The sequence below is a fragment of the Trematomus bernacchii genome, unplaced genomic scaffold, assembly GCF_902827165.1.
Source record: "Trematomus bernacchii unplaced genomic scaffold, fTreBer1.1, whole genome shotgun sequence".
NCBI classification, from domain to species: Eukaryota; Metazoa; Chordata; class Actinopteri; order Perciformes; family Nototheniidae; genus Trematomus; species Trematomus bernacchii.
The window spans coordinates 2,357,592-2,376,734 of NW_022987573.1; the positions used below are offsets into that span (position 1 = coordinate 2,357,592).

Sequence of the window (19,143 nt, forward strand, 5' to 3'; positions counted from 1 at the left end):
TTATGCAAAATCCACTTTTTCATGTCTTTTATACACAAACATGCATCTGTGTAAAGAGATTCTGAAAGTTTCAGGAAAAAAGATTTGCTCTCTTTTTGTCCTGATCCATTTATATAAAAACCTGTCTGAAAATGAGCTGATCAGATTGTGGCCACTTTATGATGTCATAACGATTTTTTTGGGCTTCTGTAACCATTAGCCAATCACCAACCAAGGTAACACCCCCAACCTTATCACCTGAATCTCCTCCTAGAGCACCATTGTGTTCTTTTTAACCAAATATCTCTCAGAGGGGCGTGGGGAGTGGCTCCTTATTTTCATCTAAAGTAACAGACAGAGAATCAGCACTTTGGAAACAGGGCTGAAACAGAGGGGTTTATGGGATGCTACAATGATCTGTTTGGTATTTGGAGCCAAACACTTCAGAGACATGTTTTGTATATATCTGAGACCTATCATATATTGATGAAAAACACTATAATAGGGGACCTTTAAGATAGTAAAAGCATTTTAAGGTACACTGCAAGTAGCTGTAGTTACATTAGGTTTAATGTTCCTTCTCAAGAAGATATGCTTCATTTGTCATGGTATATGGGTGAGTTTTATTGCTCATTAAATTATGTTTTATGCGCTGAATTGAGATGCTCTTCATCCCTTAAGACTTCTTCTAACTGGATGATCATACAAGTCTCAGATTGTGTGTAAGCAAGGCCGCCTTAAGTGGTATAGTTATATTAATTAGGCTTAGGAGAAGAGACAGAATATTTTGTCGACTACTTAAATCAAATGTATGATTTCATGTTATGTTTTAAACATTTTCCCCGCTGCAATGGTTGAATGGTATCTGTATGGGCTGCACACCAATACACCACTACTACTTTAACTATGATCAAATAAAAGGTGTATGAAAATATGATAACATAATTGGACATGATGAGAAAAACACTAGGATGTAAAGATAATTCTAAGAACGGTAATAGTAAAGCGATGACATATCAGAAGAGGTGCTCACTCCACTGTCATGTGTTGTTCCTTTTTCTCTTTCTAGGTGCAAGTGGGGAACTTTCGTCACACCATCGCCATAGTGCAGCTCGGAGGCAGCGAGCTGGCCATCGTGGTGTCCATTGTGGTGTGCTGCGTGCTGCTGCTGCTGTGCACTGTGGGTAGGTTATGTACACACGCTCTCCAGCAGATGATGGATGTGTGCCTGCTGTAGCGATGGATGCTGCAGATGTGGAACAGATAAAAGGAATTTGGGGGTCAGTGTGTACTGCACCTGATTCATCCCTCTTCAGTATCCGAAGCACAAAGACCCTACTGTTCCTCTCCCTGTCCGCTCTGTGTGTGTGCTGATGTGTGTCTGTGTGTGCGTACTGTATTCTGCATTCCTCGTGTGTGTGTGTGCAGGGCAGGTGTTTGGGTGACAATTGGTGTTATGGTGGATTTTCATACAGTATCCTGCTATAAATCATCTGTCTGCAGATATTCACAGAAGCCACATTAGGGTTAGATGTTGTATGCAAATTAACTCCTGAAATAACATGTGCATAACTGTTATTTATAGATATACAAGCAACATTGTTATTGACATGATCACAAATACATTCATGTACATTTTTTTCACAGGCTGACAAAAGGTGATATAAAAATTATTCCTGTGTGTCATTTCAGAAACTTTAAATCCTTTTGATCTAACAGATTACTGTCTTGTTTACTTGACGCTGTCAGTGTGGATAACGGTCCGGGATGAAAACATAATCAAACTGCATTTTGTTTTTCCCAGCCCTTGTAGTGTACTGCACAAAGAGCCGGAGGGCAGAGCGCTACTGGCAGAAAACACTACTGCAAATGGAGGAGATGGAGTCACAGATCAGAGATGAGATCCGTAAAGGTGTGTTTGCACAGGAACCCGCACATGCACAGAAAGGCACACACACACACACCCTTTAGATTTGTGCAGGCTGTGCTATCGGAGCTTTTTAGAAAGCCAATTATGTTTTTTGTCGATTGACATGAAAAAGGGGCTTGTGGGAAGACTGAAATATTGACCACATATATTTGTGTGTGTGTGTTTGCAAAGTGTGTATTTGAGATTGTTTCTAGTCTGAAGTGGGAGGGAGATACAACAGATGACAGATTTGTGTCGAGTAAGCATGACTCATAAAACACAGTGTCTGACAAATGATCAGTCACATGCACATGCACATAGCCTGTGCTGTGGCTACCCTTGATGAACAAGACCTGTGTGTGTGTGTGTGTGTGTGTGTGCGTGTGTGTGAGTGCTGTGTGTGAGTGTATTTGTGTTTCCAGGGCATTAGAGTAAAGCCGTGTGAAGGCCACTCCGCGTCTGAGCAACCAGATTTATAGCGTAGAGATGGGGGGGACGGATAGAGAAAGAGAAATGGAGGGAGGAAGCGATAGGAGCGGGAGTCAGGGCCGTGAGTCCGGGGAGAAGCAAAAGCGTGGGAGGGAGTGGAGGGGGTGGGGGGGCGAGGTTGTTTAGTCAGAGGACACAGATAGATTTGTGGCCGAGTTCAGGGTGAGTGTGCAGAAAGCGACGGATAGTTCTGCTAAGACGAAAGATGTGATAAAAGCAAAAGAAGAGGGAGTGAAGGAAAATGGGAAATTGACATATTCCAGGTTACACAGGAATGAGAGGGTTGTGGTATTTGTCTGCAACGTGAGGCAGAAGGGAGGTTTGGTATTCAGGCATGCTGCGTCTAATCAGGAGCAAGGTGTGAACTGACTGCTGGTTTAGAGGATGCTTTTGTGAGCAGGAGGATAAATAACCTGCAGGAGCAAATGAAATATGTTTAAATCCCTCAGGTCTAGCATTCCCTTCTCTCCACACAAACACAGTCTGAAGAAACTGGCATTGTAACCTAAATATGTCTCTCATTCTGTGACAGGAAGAGCTTTTCTATAAAGGGATCTCCAGCCTCTCATTAGAGGAGAACATTATCCTCTCCTAGAACATGCTATCCTATAAAGTGGCTACAATATTAGCCTTAGATTTCAGTCAGTGTCTGGACATGCTGATACTGTTTCTGCAGCATGTATTGTAAACCTCCGCCTGCACACATGTTTTGGATGAAGGAGTGGATTTGGCTGCTCTGATTGTCATTCGGTAAATATTTGCCTGCATCCAGAGCTGGACTGAAATAAAGAGAGGGAGGGGGGAGAAGATCAGCGCATACGTTTTTGCTTAGATTTAGGGAAATCAAATGATACATTTCTGTGTCTCATCTAAAATCTCTTTTACTGAATTCACCCAGATTCTCACAGATCCCACCGGGAGAATTTGATATGTAATGCATTAGCATTTGAACAGATTTCTGAGTCATTTTGCTTAGCAACAAATGAAGCTTAAGGAGCCAGAAACAGGGCTGTGGTTTAAAATCAAACAGTCCCAGGAATAAATCTGTATTTTTTTTTTTTTTCCCTTCTAGGCTTTGCAGAGCTCCAGACGGACATGACAGACCTGACCAAGGAGTTGAATCGCAGCCAGGGCATCCCCTTCCTGGAGTACAAACAGTTTGTCACACGCACGTTTTTCCCCAAGGTGAGAAAGCTTATCCCATTTCTCCTCACTATCTGATTTCAACTGGCAGACTGACCATACCATTTTTCAAAATAGGGTTAACTATTATTTTTCCACCTACATGTCCCATTTTTCTTCCCAACGCATGTATATAGGATGAAAATTCACCTTGAAACTTTGAACCATACAGCAGCAGCTAGGGAAGTGTAGCTCAGTTTGGCACCCTGCAGGAGAGTTAATGTGTTCTCTGTAGGTAAGCATTTTCCTCTTGTGTGATCCATCTTGAAGGAAGAATTGGGGTCTATCAGTTTGTGGGTGTTTTTCCACTGATACAGACTAAAAGAACTCAGGGGGCTTTGACTTACAACCACAGACATGGACCTTCTAGAAGCCAGAACAATGGCGGGCACTGAGACAAGGAAACTTTCCCCCTGATTTCTCAAAACACACTCCTCACTCAGCTCACACACCCACACTGTTTTGCAAGTATACAAGATCTTTCACAACGGCAGCTGCGCTGGTTTGTTGGAGTACACACTGTTTGTAGTCAAGAAGGAAGTGAGTGGGGAGAGTGCTGAAAAGCTGCATGGAGGAAAACATAAATTCAAGTGTTGCTGCTTCATCGTCTCTCATAGTTTTCCGCTAAAACAGCTAAAACACTTTACTCACGACCCTTTGTGCTCTGTTTTTCCTACTAGAGCTTCTGGTTCTTGTAGATTACACACACACAACAATGTTGGACACAGACTTAGACACAGTGAGAATACAAGCCAAATGTAGCTGTCCTGAAATGACGGACAGAGTTGAAAGCCTGCCTCTTGGCTCTAGGTCAGCCGGTCTCTGAAGCCATTAAGGATCATGACGTTTCGTGTCACGGTGTTATGTTTCCTTTTCATGGCCAGTCAGGGGCCTACTCAGGGTCTCTTTGTGGAGTTTTGCCCTTTGGTTCTCGATAGCCAATTTTCCGCCAAAGTCTCAAGGCCAGCTCTTTTGTTTTCCCTGTCTTTATCATCTCCCTGTGTTTATGAATAGTGCTGACATTGCATTACAGTTTTTTTGTGTGTGTGTTTATGTGTTTTAGATGTTTTCGGATTACGAGAAGAGTCTGGTCCAGCCTGCCTTCGAGTATGATGGCCTGGGCCCTCGAGTGCTGCCGGAGACCCACCCGCTGCTGCAGGACTGGCAGGTGAGGGGTTAAGCCATTAGGGTTTCTTCTGCCAGAGTGCATTGATGTGGCTCCTTTTTCACTCCCTTGCTTCAACTGGGTCACGCACGCTGAAGCTTATTAAGGTTTCACATTCGGCGTGTTGTTGATGAGGAGTAAAGTAAAGCACATTGTGGTTTTATTTTTCTTGTTGAAATGTGTTTGTTGAGTGAAATCAGTGGGCTGTTTGAGTGAGCTTACATGCTCTTGTGTGTGCAGATATGAAAACGAATGCATGTCATTCAATGGTTTCTAGTGAGTGAGACACAATATTTCAGCTTGTCAAACAACACGCTGCCCACCAAGTTGATGGCAGGTTGTTTTCCCACTTCCCACTGGCTCTTGGACGGCCGAACAGTCTACTTTTCATCTAAATCCATCTCTTGTTGTGGATTTGTGTAGTAGAGGGGCGGATGGGAGTAAGAGTTATAAAGAGAGAGTGGGAGAGGGAGCGTGCACTTTCACAAAACTCTGCAAATGCGGGATGAAAGCTAAACCACGTGCATGTGTGTCTGTGCACGTCTGAAAGAGAGAAAGTAACGATCGCAGCGCTGGTTTTGGGTCGGCAGCCGGGGGAGGCTGTCTAGCAATGATGAAGTGCCTTGGATCCACATCGTCTTCCCAGGAAGTGTTTTCCAGGTCACAGCAAATAAATCTCATCGGCGGGCATTTATCTTAATGGACACCCCTGTTCTCCTTCTGTCAGACTGCAAACCACACCATATGGCTGCAGTCCAGAGGGAAGACTTCATCACACTGCTGCTTAGTCGCACCCACATATAGACCATACTCATTAAGTCGAGTCGGCACATTTAGAGGCAATCACACACAGTCTGGGACCGGAGCAGAAGATACAGATAACACTGAGGGAGGTGCCCGAAGAGGCAGAAGGAGGAAGTGTGATAGAAAGATGAAGTGTTTAGATTGGTCACTTGAGACAAGAGCCGGCAAAATAGATTAGGGAGGGCGCAGCAGGTGTGTAATGCAGTTTTAGGTGACACCACACAGAGAAATAACTGTTTCATCGCCCTTCTGCCCTCAGGAGAACAACACAACCAAGCCTAACGTAGAGGAGGGCATCACTCTGTTCTCCACTCTTCTCAATAACAAACACTTCCTGGTCACGTTTGTCCACGCCCTGGAGCAGCAGAAGGACTTCGCTGTACGAGACAGGTAAAAGCATAAAAAAAGAGTCCATCAAGACAGACCATTACATCGAATTTAACCATATTGGGAGGAATTTTTTAAAGCACCTTTTAATGTATATTTTGTTATCAACAAGTGATGAAATGACTATAGTACATGTATTAGAAAGGTGTTCACGGTAGTCACAAACACACGTATACAAAAAACCTGATTTTCTCTTGTTTTACTATCTTGAGCTAATTGCATTGGTTTTACAGCTCGTAACTTTGTTGGTTCACTCACTAATCTTGTTTCCAGTGGCATCTGGCAACTGCTTTCAGCAACACCTCTGAAAACCTGTAAACTGTACATCTTCCCAGGAACAAGCAGCAGACAGATAGTGTTAGCAACAAGCTGGTGAATATAGTGCAACAATTACTTGCTATAAAAACCCAGGTACATTTCTCATGAGATGATGTAGAACAAACAGAGCTGTGGCCCAAATAATTGAAAACTAAAAAAGAAAACACGGTAGTATTTATATACAGGTTTTGATTTGCATTTCATTGTGTAAATAGCGTGTCTGTATTTTTCCAGTGTTTACAACAGAATTGTTTTACTTTCTCGTGTCTGTTGCTGCTGTGCACAGCGCAAATAATATGTTTACTGTTCAGAAAAGTGGTTGCTCAAGCTTTGTAAATACTTGGTCATTTATCAGTATTGCTCTTTCGCTCCTGATGTCCTTAAACAATACCGTCATTGTGGACAATCAGAGAAAAATTCCAGAAGCAAGACCACATCCCTGTCCCAGCTCAGCGTCAGCACTTACTGACTAATGTGGCCCCTCTCTCCTGGATTAAAGAGGCTTTGTTAGGGAAATCCCCTGCACCTCTGGACTTACTCACCCGGACACTCCCTGCATTAGATCAGTCCTTTATTTGGCTCTGCAGTCACAGGTGCTGTGGGGAGGATGAAACCATGTTGTTGCTTCTGGCGTATAGTTATTTTTAAATCTCCAATGACCACACATACTGTACTGACAGGGCATGTTTGAATGAGCCTGTTTTCGCTCATCTGTCTCCTCCGCTAATCTGTTTTCTCACCCTTTAGATGCAGCCTGGCGTCTCTGCTCACCATCGCTCTTCATGGAAAGCTGGAGTACTACACCAGTATCATGAAGGATCTGCTGGTGGACCTGATTGATGCTTCGGCTGCCAAGAACCCCAAACTGATGCTGCGCCGCACTGAGTCCGTTGTGGAGAAAATGTTGACCAACTGGATGTCTATCTGCATGTACAGCTACCTCAAGGTGGGGCATCGCTCAGTTATATGAGGCAGACTTGATTAAAAAGCAATAACCACATTTCTGATTATTGACTCTACTTTTTTGTCTTGACCTTAAGGAAACGGTGGGCGAGCCTTTCTTCCTGCTGCTCTGTGCAATCAAGCAGCAGATCAACAAGGGCTCCATAGACGCCATCACAGGGAAGGCCCGCTACACCCTCAATGAGGAGTGGCTGCTGCGTGAGAACATTGAGGCCAAGCCACAGGTCGGACCCCTCACACACTCAGTTTATATTTCACACTCTCGGTAGCGCTGACCGACATACTATACAATTACTTTTTTTTTTGTTGCATATTTAATCAATTCTTTAACTACTTTTTATGGAATAGTATATTGTGACTTTTATTGGATCACTGTGACATTTCGATTGACATTTTTAAGACACACTATACTTTGCACTTTTTAATTACAGTTTATCATGAGATAATATACTTTGACATTTTTGGGCCATTTTTCGTGACATACTATACTATGATTTTTTTAATGCTGCGCTACACTGAAGATTTTTTGACTTTTGTGATGAGACACTGTGCCAGGATTTTTTTATTTGACAGCCAAAAGTTTCAGTCGAGCTGAAATGTAAAACTTTGCAAAGTTTGAAGTGTGTTGCTCTCTGTTTATTTTGCAGAACATCAATGTCTCCTTCCAAGGCTGTGGCATGGACTCAATATCAATCAAGGTCATGAATACAGACACAATCAGCCAGGTGAAGGAAAAAATCTTAGAAGCCTTTTACAAAAACCTGCCATTCTCCCAGTGGCCCCGAGCAGAGGATGTAGACCTGGGTAAGAGCACATTTTCTCTGATTATTTTCATCCTTTCCCCTCCCCTGCCCTCTGAAATATAGTAATCTCCTTTGCAAAAGGTCAATTCCCCTCATGAAGCTCAACTAACCTGAGGCTGCAATATAATAAATGACAGAATGCATCGAGGAGAGTGTACAGTCATAATCACAAAGAGTTATTACTTCCAAAAGCTGTGGAGCCTGCAGAGCTGATTTGATTAATGGTGCAAGAATATTTCCACAGGTCGCGACACAGAGACTTAGAGCACGGCTGCCCTCTGTCTCGCATATTCTTTTCCAAATGTAGGATGAAATTGTCTAATATCAACTCTCCTGTCTCCTTTCCCCTCAGAATGGTTTGACTCTGGCAGCAACAGTAAGGTCCTGCAGGACCTGGATAACTCCACATTGATGGAAGACGGCCGGAAGAAGCTCAACACGGTCTTCCATTACCAGGTGTGTGTTTGTTTGTGAGAACACTGTGGTAGGTGTTGTCATTGTGAACATGTATATTCCTGATATGTAACAGTAACAGCGGGGGTGTTGCAGGTGAGACCTCCTTGTAGGTGGTGTCACTGGCTGTCCATGGGTGGGAAGACGCTCTCTGTTTCTCTGTGGCTGCACACATTTAGTTTGAAGGTGTTTGTGTGTTTGTCTGCTGTTGTATGATGTGTCTCGTTGGACACAGGTCATTTACGGCGACAAAACTGTAGCAGAGCTGCCACTTTTCTACTGTTGTTATGCAGATTCTGCATTTAGACAACATAGATACACTGCAATTATACAATAATTAGTAAGCATTGTCCAGTAAAAGAAAACTCTGGATAATTGTAGTGTTTAACACTTGTTATTGAGTACAAAATTGGTTACCTGTCAATTACCTGTTACCATGACAACATCAATGATGTGTGTGCAATGTATTATCTAACTCCTAGATCCCCTCTAGTCTAGGAATTATTTAAAGACAGAATAACAGTTTGTGTTTCTGTTCACCTTCCCTCCTAATTTATGCTTTTTTTTATCTCAGTGAAAAAACACCAGAATCTATGAATATGCAAATAGTTTTCAATTTCCCAGATGAAAAGTCGCCCACACAATGAGTAGATGCTCCGAAAAAGATGATTTATTAAGTATAATTACGATGTTGTGACTTTATGTCAGGTTGTATGAATAAGATAATTGGGTTGTAATTGCACCTAATAAATCATATTTTTTGGAGCTTCTATTTTTTAAGCAGGAGCCCCATTTCTCTTAAAATACTTTCTACCATTATGACTTCTTACCTAATGTCATGTTGGGATGTTCAAAGTATTATTTTCCAAAGGGTTTAGCTGCCAACATGTGTCCTACTTAACAGAAAAGTCCAAGTTTTCACATGCAACTTGTGTAAGCTGCATATTAGACCACGACTGGCTTAAAGTAAGTTGAGATGTCACTAAATAATGTTTGTAGGTCCACATTATTATCAACTCAGATGAAAGGTGAGCACAGTGAAACTTTTCACACTGATCACTGTTAAAACAAACGCCTCTCATCCATCATTCTGAAAGTCAAACATTAAAGTAAAGTAAGCAAACATATGTATTTCTAATGGAAGGGGGCTTTAATGATTTAAAGCATTTGTTATTTTAACTGTTCAAGACTTACGCATTCATAATGGTAGTCTAATATGTTCAATCATTAACAATACAAATTCCAATATCTTTTCACATGCATACATCAATGCAGGAAACTAACCAACCATCTCTTACATATTCAATGAATTCACTTTACCATACATTACTTCTACTACGAGTAATACTACTAATAATAATATGCTTACATACACACTTACTACCTGTACATTCTATAAAAAAACTATATATTTTTATTTTAATGGCACATTAATTCAGGAGATTAAATTATTGCATTATAAACTTGCAATAAAATAATAATATAATGCAATTTAAATCAAACACAAAAAATCCGAAGCACACTCCTAACACTCACTGCAAAATAAAGTAAAGATCATGCCGTTAAGCATTTGGTTATGTGTATGTTTTTTCATGTCTAAGTTAATTTGTCCGTGAGTGAGCAGTCGTTCAGTGACCCTCGACCTTTGGCCCCTTTACCTGTACTTGTTAAGTGCTCTGTTTAGTTTTTGCTGAGCCATGGGACAGAGCTGTGAAAGCAGTGAGCTACAGCGTGTACAAACAGTCTGGGTTCACTGGTGAGGCTGTTCTATCCATTTCACTGCAGGTTGACTTTAATGAGCCCTGCCAGGCTCCTGCAGACATGCCACCACTCTAGATGCACGCAATACTGACACACGCACGCACACACACACACACACACACACACACACACACACACACACACACACACACACACACACACACACACACACACACACACACACACACACACACACACACACACACACACACACACACACACACACACCTACACACACACACCTCTCAACACTGCACTCCCCTGGAGGGCATGCTTAATGATGCTGTTCTGGTGCACCCCGGATCACCTCTGACCCTGTGCCCTCTGTCCATTCTCCTCTTTCTTTCCTCCCTTCTTCTTCTTCCTCTCTCCCTTCACAGATCCCCGAGGGGGCATCGCTGGCCATGAGCATGAAAGACAAGAGAGATAACACCCTTGGGAGAGGTACGTCACCTTCAAACACAAACCACTCCCCGTCGCTTTGTCGCACACACTTGGATAAATACACGCACTCCCTGGATCACAGGAAACAGAACATGCTTAGCTGCTCACGAGAACACGATACGCTCATGTAAACATGAAACCACACACCCTCCCGTCCCCAAAAGACACGGCGGAAATCTAAACACACTCTCAGCTAATAAATCACAACACTAATGCTTTGCACAGGAGTTACGACACCTCCTCATTTAAAACTCTCTTTTCTGTGTTATATATATCCATTAGCATATTTCAGCTTTAGGGAAAAAATGTGACACAAGTGGGCCCATTGTCCAACTTCAACATGTAATATAATGAGGGCTCTGCCTGTTGATGGATGAGTTTACATACAGTACAGCTTTTAATGGCCTTGTCCATTTTATGCTTAAGCTCTACCTGACATAATCAGTACCAGACCAGAGCTCAGTGCTGCTCCGGCTATGTCCATCAAAGACTCTCCTCTCATTCATACTCGGCCAAAAATAAGCTTATGTAGACCTAACCTGGCTCCGGCTTCAAAGCGTCAAGGGGGTGTTATGAGCCTGTAGTGCTCCCTGGCTAATATAAAACACTGTCCTGCCTGCCTGTGATCAGTGTTGAGGGTCTGGACTGAGGCCCACTGGGCAGGAGCATCTCTGGCAGAGTCGGCTGTAATGAGAAAACACTCACAATACTGTTCTGTGTGTATCTGCACAAATGCATGCCTTTGTTTTCCTCTAGTGCACATACAATGATTTACTTTGTTTATTTTTGGCTTTGAGCTTGTGTTTGGAAACGCGTCTACATGTATTCATATATGTTCACGTATGCACACGGTGTGTTTGTGTTTAGTTCTATATATAAACCAGTGAGGTTTATGCACTTTCCCAGCGCTGGCCGAGCATTACCATCTCATTACACCGGCTCCAGAACCAATCACAGACTCTGTGTCTGTCTCCCCTAATCTCTCTCTTTTCTCTCTCCATTCACTCCTAATCTTTCTCCTTCATTCTCTCAGACAGCCCCCATCTCCTCCCAGCCCACAGTCCACCTTAATCACTTTCTCCTCTTGCATGTACTCTATCTCCCTCGCTCTACTGTCAATCTCCCTCCTGTGTGTTTTTCTTCTCCCTCCTATCTGTCACACTGCTATGTGCCCCCTCCTTCTGTCTCCTCTCGTTCTCTCAGGTCTCCACCTCGCTGATTGCACACTGTTTCATGCTGTATGTTTCTTTCTTTGTCTCTTTCTCCTTTAGTTAAAGATCTGGATACCGAGAAGTATGTACACTTGGTAAGTATCTCGTCAAGAGTTTATTCCCAGAGCTTTTCCTGTGGAGCAGGCATGATGATAGAGAGAATGGGGGGGTGAATGGAGGTGAAAAGGAAAGCTGCTGAGAGGACATGACAGCACTAATGCCACTTAAGCTCTTTTATAAACGTCAGCCAAGATATGGGCCCTTTGACTTTAGAATAATGAGTTCCTTTGAACACAATTTGCCAGATGAATAGTTAGTTTTGCAGGACAGTTCTGTGGTCTTTTATTTTGACGAGTAGGTGGATTTTAATGTTTTCTACTATTCCGCTACCCCCATTTAGACCTGTATGAGCAAGTCAGACACATGATCCTGTACACAGCAACCAGAGAGAAGCATGAGAATTCCCCCACTTCCATCATTTCCTCAATTCTGTATATCATCTCGTGCTTCAAAAATACCCTGATGTGGTTTCTGGATCATGTGTCTAATGCAAGAAGCAGAAAATTCCCCCCGCTGACGGCGGAGACAGCGGAGACAGTAGAGCATTCATTGTGCTTCTTATGAGGGGTTTTATTGCTTCAACCTGTGTGTAGTATGTTGACTTTTGGCTTCTGGTTTTCAGGTCCTACCTCATGATGATCAAAATGACCACAAGAGGTCACACAGGACGAGCCACCGAAAAAAGGTCCTTCCTGAAATCTACCTGACGCGCCTGCTGTCTACTAAGGTGAATATAAGGGGCAAGACATTACAAACACACTAAAGTAACAGCCTGTCAACTGAGCCCTCTTTCTATGTCTCCTTTCCATGGCCCTTATTAGCCTCAGGAGCCATCTCAAAATTCCCACATCCCATGAAACCATATCTCCTTTTTTCTTTTCCTCTACAGGGAACTCTTCAGAAGTTCCTGGATGACCTCTTTCAAGCCATCCTCAGCATCCCTCAGGACCGCCCCCCTCTGGCTATCAAATACTTCTTTGACTTCCTGGAGGAGCAGGCTGACAAGCGGGGCATCACAGACCCAGACACGCTGCACATCTGGAAAACCAACAGGTAGACATCTGAACGCTGTGTTCAAAGTCCCCTTTGGGCAACTCACTGTGGGTGTGCAAGTCTTTAAAAGCTTGTCTTTCCGTCTGTGTGCAGTTTACCTCTGCGGTTCTGGGTGAACATCCTGAAGAATCCTCAGTTTGTGTTTGACATCGATAAGACGGACCACATGGACGCCTGTCTGTCTGTTATCGCCCAGGCCTTCATAGATGCCTGCTCCATTTCTGACCTGCAGCTCGGAAAGGTGAGATTAACTATCTTTTTATTTTTCTATCTGGAAACTGGCAACATTACATGTTCTGAGTTAGATAATAGCAATTCCTGTACCGATGGGTGTACAGACAAACTGGATCATGTTGGTATTAAAAGGAGCATCTTTTTCTATGACTTACTGTATGGACTTTATTTGTGATGGACACTGGTGATAATTATATCATTTGGAGGTGTTGGGAAGTTACATTGACTCAGAGAAAGGGTTCAACTTTTGACACACCTGTCCTTTTTGCAGCATTTTTGACTCGTGTCTCTCGAGGAATTTGACCACACACCTCCCGAGTCCCCCTGTGAACCTAGCTCTTATCCCTAAGCCTTCAGACTGTCAGCTCCATCTACCTCTCCTCATGTTATTTCAGCCGAGTCGGCTGATCCAAGGTCATGAGCACCAGGAATCTCTTTTTGTGTGCTGTGCGTGTGATGTGGGTGTGTGCGTGTTTTCGGGCAAGCGCATGTCCGTCTGTCTGTCAGCATGGGTGTGTGTGTGCTTGCATGTCAATGTCCTTACTGCTCACAAATCCGTCTCATCCCTCAGACACCGTGACCCTGAGCACGCTCTGCTTCCTGTCTCTCTCTGAGTGGCTTCCTCCCTGGAGGCAGCCGAGGACTCATCAAATGATGCTCCTCTTTCTCTGAGAAACAGTCTGATTTATACACTTCAGTTCAGTGCCAAAGAGCCAGCACACTCACGGCAGAAATATTCCCACATGCATTTCAATGCTCGATGCAAGGACATGCATTACAACTCCTGACAATGAGACGTTTCCACACACACTGCTGCGTCCTCATTAAAATGTTGCATCTGGCTGTGCACGTATTGAGGAGTCACAGGTTCAAGGATATGGCAACATGCTTTACTGTAGGACATTTGAATCATTGATACTTTGTACATTTGGGAAAGTAAATTGGGGATATAGACATTTATAGATATGAGTCAGTAAAGTGCTTACATTTACAGTATATATTCTGCAATATGATATAAATCTATTGCTCAACATACATAATATATAGTTTTGCAGTGATGGTTAAATCATACGACTATATAACTGTCATTTTATTGACATTTTCAACATACTATAGGTCTACTATGTCACATGTCCGGAGACACATACTATATTTCATAACTTTTTACACTATGCCTTTATTTTTTAATTGTCGACTATTACGACATACTATACCACGTCGTTTTCTTTTTTTACATTTTCGACTACTACCATGTATTTCTTTCCAGATATTTATGCATTACAGTGGCGAGCCGTCAGGGCCCTCTAGGCCCTCTGTGAGGGCCTAAGATATTCCAAAAAATAATATTTAAAAACATTAAAAAAAATAATATTTTTTTTAAATATATATTTTTTTAATATTATTTTTGTTATCTTTTTCATTAGTTTTACCGAAAAAAAACTTGATTTAATTGTATTTAAAATAACATTTCCAAAGAAATAAATCCTTCGAATCTGCCTGTTCATTCTCTGTTTGAATGTAGGGGTTACATGAAAGAAGCTGTCTGGCCCTCTCTGCGATTCACAGAGGGCCCGCTATAGTAACTGAACGAGAGAGTAATGTCAAATGACAGTACAATTGACCAATCATATCTTCCCTCTAAATGGGTGGGTTTTATTATCGCGGACATTATGACAAGTTCCGCCCGCTGTGAAACTTTTCTTGTTTCCATAGCAACAACAACTTCCTGTCAACAGCGTGAACTCGCCTTCAAAATAAAAGCATGCCAAATTACACTTAAGACATACAACGGCAACGAAAGTAAGAAACACAATGCAATATCATTTTCAATGTCAAAGAACACAAATTGGGTTCACAGGTGTTGTTTTGTGTGGTAGAGGGTCGCTGTCATTGATGCGTTTTGCACCCTGGGCCGTTGTTTTGATATTCCGCTGAAGTATACGCTGTGACGTAATAACTATTTTTTTTTCTTTTTTCGAGGGTGGGGTGGGGATCAGAGGGCCTAGGTATAAAGCTCACGGCTCGCCACTGATGCATTACTATACTATGTAACAGTTTTCTGATACTTTCATCATATTATACAATATTCATTTTTGACGTACTTTACTATGCCTTTTTTTGATATGCAGTACGTTTACGTTAAAACGTCCTTTTTGTAATATTTTCGACATACTATAGTATTACTTTTTTTCAAGATACTAAACACTGACCTTTTATTAAAAAATATTATACCATGTCGTTTTTCCCTGACATTTTAGAGATACTATACTTTGTAGTTTTCTTCAGATATTCATATGGCATTACATACATTACCATTACTATGACTTTTGATGACATACTTTACTATGACTATGCTATGACTTTTTACGACATACGACATTATCTGACTTTTTACGACATAATTGTATAACTTTTGATATGCCGTACAAGAGTATGACTTTTCTGACTCTTCTCACATATTATACTGTGACTTGTTTCTTTTCTACAGCATTTTTTGGTGGAATTATGACACAGGATACTATCATTTTTCAATTACTTTTTATGACTTTCACCTACCTCTAGCAATGACAGTCACTTGTTCGTCTGTATGAGTGTTTGATGGCCTCGGGACAGGCAGTGAGGGGTACGGGTCTGGATTAGCAGGAGCACAGCAGGGGTGACCGAGAGAGGGGTAGGAAACCAAGCAATGGTTGGTGTTTCCATGGAAACCCTCTTATCTGGCAATATGCACACATGGAGGGCCACGGGGTCACAGGGGGGTTACCAGGCAGATGGGCGAGCAGCAGGAAGTGACCTTGTGGACAGGAAGCGAGAGGGTTCCCTATCAGAAGGAGGCTTTCCACTCACCTAGCACCTTTTAAAGCACACAAACATGCACACACATGCAAAGAAATACACAAATGAGGTGACACAAATAACTCATGACACATAGAAATATGAAGGTGCGCTGTAAGCACATTCACTGATGCTGAAAGCTGAGGCTGGCCTTCTCTTTTTTCCTGTCCTACTTTCTCCCTGTCCCTTTCTCTCATATACAGCACACCAACACCTACACACACACTTACTTGCAACAGTAGTCACCACTAAAACCCGAATATGCCCACAACCTCTTAGCCCCGCTACTTTGCTTTGTGCTTGAATAAGCAGCAGTGCCTGAAGTGACTGTGGAGAAAGTGGCGGAGGCATGAAGGAGTATTGTTTAGACTGGAATGTTCCTCCGAGTTTGTGAGTCTCCTGTTGTGCAGAAAGGAAACGGTTCCCTCCCTCCATTGTCTTACTATAGCCTGCTTTGGATCGGGTCTTCAACAATGTCCTCCAGTCCTACTGAACAGCTCCCTATTAGGACATAAACCTGACTGCCAATGATGTACAAACCTCTTCATTCAAGATTTAGGGTTTAAATTATTGATAATCTCTAAGAGGAGCGTTGCTACATTGCTTTTAGCATGCAGTTTTACATGGACCTTGAACATGCCTGCCAGGGGGTGCTGGGGGGAAGTTACTGAGCTCAAGGACAGTCTGTGTCAAGCTTGCTCACATTTGCTCCCGGGCATCATAGCTACACTGCCAAACTAAAATGGATATTGCTGCAATAAATGGTTAGAAATGTTCTGATTGCAACATTTTTGTTTTTTTCAGGACTCCCCTACCAACAAGCTGCTGTATGCCAAGGAGATCCCAGAGTATAAGAAGAGAGTGCAGTGCTACTACAAGCAGATACAGGACATGCCACCTCTTAGCGAGCAGGAGATGAATGCTCACCTGGCTGAGGAGTCACGAGTGAGTAAAGTGTTCAGGAATTCCCTGTGTGTTAGGGATCTGGCTCCACAAAAGCCATCAATCACACGTTTTATTGTGGAATCTAATACAAGTCTTTTGTCCATCCTGCAGAAATACAGAAATGAATTCAACACCACCCTGGCCTTGACAGAAATCTACAAATATGCCAAGAAATACAGAACGCAGGTAAGAAAGGAGATACTTTCTGTCTTTCTGATCTCAGAATCAGATACGATATGTTACTCGTGTTTAAACTGGCCCTTCGCTGAACACCTCGACCCCTTTTGCTTTTTTAAGTTTCAACAGATGGGTATCAGAGCGTGACATATCCGTGTGGAGGATCTTATGCATGTTGAGAAATGTTGTAAACTGTAAACTGTTTTAAATCTGCCACTCAAAGGTGTTCACTCTAAGCAAACAACATGCTGTTTAGCCTCCTTTTATCCATCACCCCTAGCCGCCTAATAAGATGGTTAAGTTGCTGCTTCATGTATTTTCTGTTTCTTTATTAACTAACCCTTTACAAGCCCCTTCAGTCTTCTCCAGTGTTTCTTTACTGCTGTGACTATTCTCAAGAGAGGCTTAGTGAGTGGTTACTGTACCTTAATGGAGCACCCTCATGATAATGCCCTTTAGATTCTTCCCTCTGTCATGCTACTGTACTGACGTGGGCCAGGGGCTTAGAGTCTGATTCACAGAGCTCTGTGAATGGCCCCTGATTGCCTATTCTCTCGCCCCAGCTCAGTTTGCTCTGCTTCGTATCACACTGCTGCTAAGAGCCCATAAATCCCTCTTACACCGTGACAACTATTGGGCATGAAAAACAGAGCAGATGTGGGTTTTGTAAATATGTGAAGAGTTAAGGCTTTTGTGGTGTTGAGGCATGCGTGAAGGCTGTAGAAGAGGCTGAAGCACTTCACTTGTTCTTCTGCCGCTTTCCCTTTTCTCTTGCTCAACTTTCTATGTCCAGGCAGGTGGCTGATTTCCTCCCCCCCCTAGATAGATAGATGGATGCATGAATGCACCACATACACTAAAAGTCTATGTTTCTTTTTCTATCTCCCTCGATCAGGTGGTGACCGCTCTGGAGTCGAACCCTACTGCACTTCGCACTCAACTGCACCACAAGTTCGAGCAGGTCATTGCCCTTGTGGAGGACAACATCTACGAGTGCTGCAGCGAAGCCTGAACCTGCCAGTGTCTTTTCTACTAGCCATCTCTTTCTCCTGCTGACAGCTGCCTTTCTCCTGCCTCCATAGTTACTGGGGAATGTCTGCCTTCATAAGGAGTTAGCCTTCATAAGTGTCATTATTTCCCACAGACTATAAGAAGCGTGGAAGGTGGCAAAGGACTTAAACCTGCCTCTCAAGCGCCGTACATTTACGAGGTGTTCCTCCTCTGATCTGGGAATGCCGAGCTATTTTCCCAAATCTTTCTCCAGTTTGGCTCAGCTATGCTTTAGAGGGAAGGTGTAAGGGCGTGGAGATGAGTCTTTACAGTTACTGGGACCTACAGTAAGCCCTGGTGGCGATTTTAACGCACTGAACCCTTTTCTTAAGGGAACGAGCCAATGATGCACTGTACTGTATTATAATGTCCATAGCAATATTTATAGATGTGTTATAATGATTTCAAGTGGCCTGTTCATCAGGATGAGTAAGAAGCACCTCGATAAACTCCTCATCTCCTAAGGCCTGCATAGTTCTCAGGTGTGCTTGGTGAAGATGGGGGACCCCGCTCCCATCGGTGCTTTGATGGATACGTCCCAATGTGCTTTGCAGGTTGATGATGGATTGAGGAGAAATGGAGAGAATATAAATGACTGAGATTTATTGAATAAGATGTAATGTAGTTCACTGGGAAGAGCTGCATTAGTATAGACGTGTTGATCAGTGTGCTTGTTAACGAATGAACTTAATGTTGGATTCTGACCAATTTAAAAGAGGGAAATTTACATTTATGAGAAAAAAGTGAACTCAATATAAGGAGAGACTGTATTTGTGATGCCAAATGACTTGTCAGAGTGTGAAATAAATTACAGTATTTAGGCTTTTAAAGTGTCTAATGATGACAATGTGTATTTTTCTAAGTCTCCAAGTGCTTCATTTACACAGCATAGCACATTTTAACAACATTTGAAAAGCATTA

At 42.6% G+C, this 19,143-nt stretch overlaps 1 protein-coding gene across 1 annotated transcript in view; it reads left to right on the plus strand.

Annotated features, from left to right (window-relative positions):
* plxnd1 (plexin D1) overlaps positions 1-19,052 on the plus strand; it is a 63,013-nt gene extending 43,961 nt beyond the window's left edge. Inside the window, 17 exon segments of the mRNA XM_034126285.1 lie at positions 1,049-1,163; positions 1,784-1,891; positions 3,450-3,562; positions 4,623-4,727; positions 5,788-5,918; positions 6,981-7,179; positions 7,274-7,420; positions 7,844-8,000; positions 8,352-8,455; positions 10,594-10,657; positions 11,929-11,963; positions 12,551-12,655; positions 12,818-12,981; positions 13,075-13,222; positions 16,855-16,995; positions 17,107-17,181; positions 18,068-19,052. Of these exon segments, the coding sequence (XP_033982176.1) occupies positions 1,049-1,163; positions 1,784-1,891; positions 3,450-3,562; positions 4,623-4,727; positions 5,788-5,918; positions 6,981-7,179; positions 7,274-7,420; positions 7,844-8,000; positions 8,352-8,455; positions 10,594-10,657; positions 11,929-11,963; positions 12,551-12,655; positions 12,818-12,981; positions 13,075-13,222; positions 16,855-16,995; positions 17,107-17,181; positions 18,068-18,184 (2,028 nt within the window). The 3' untranslated portion in view covers positions 18,185-19,052.
* Positions 19,053-19,143: the final 91 nt, after the last annotated feature.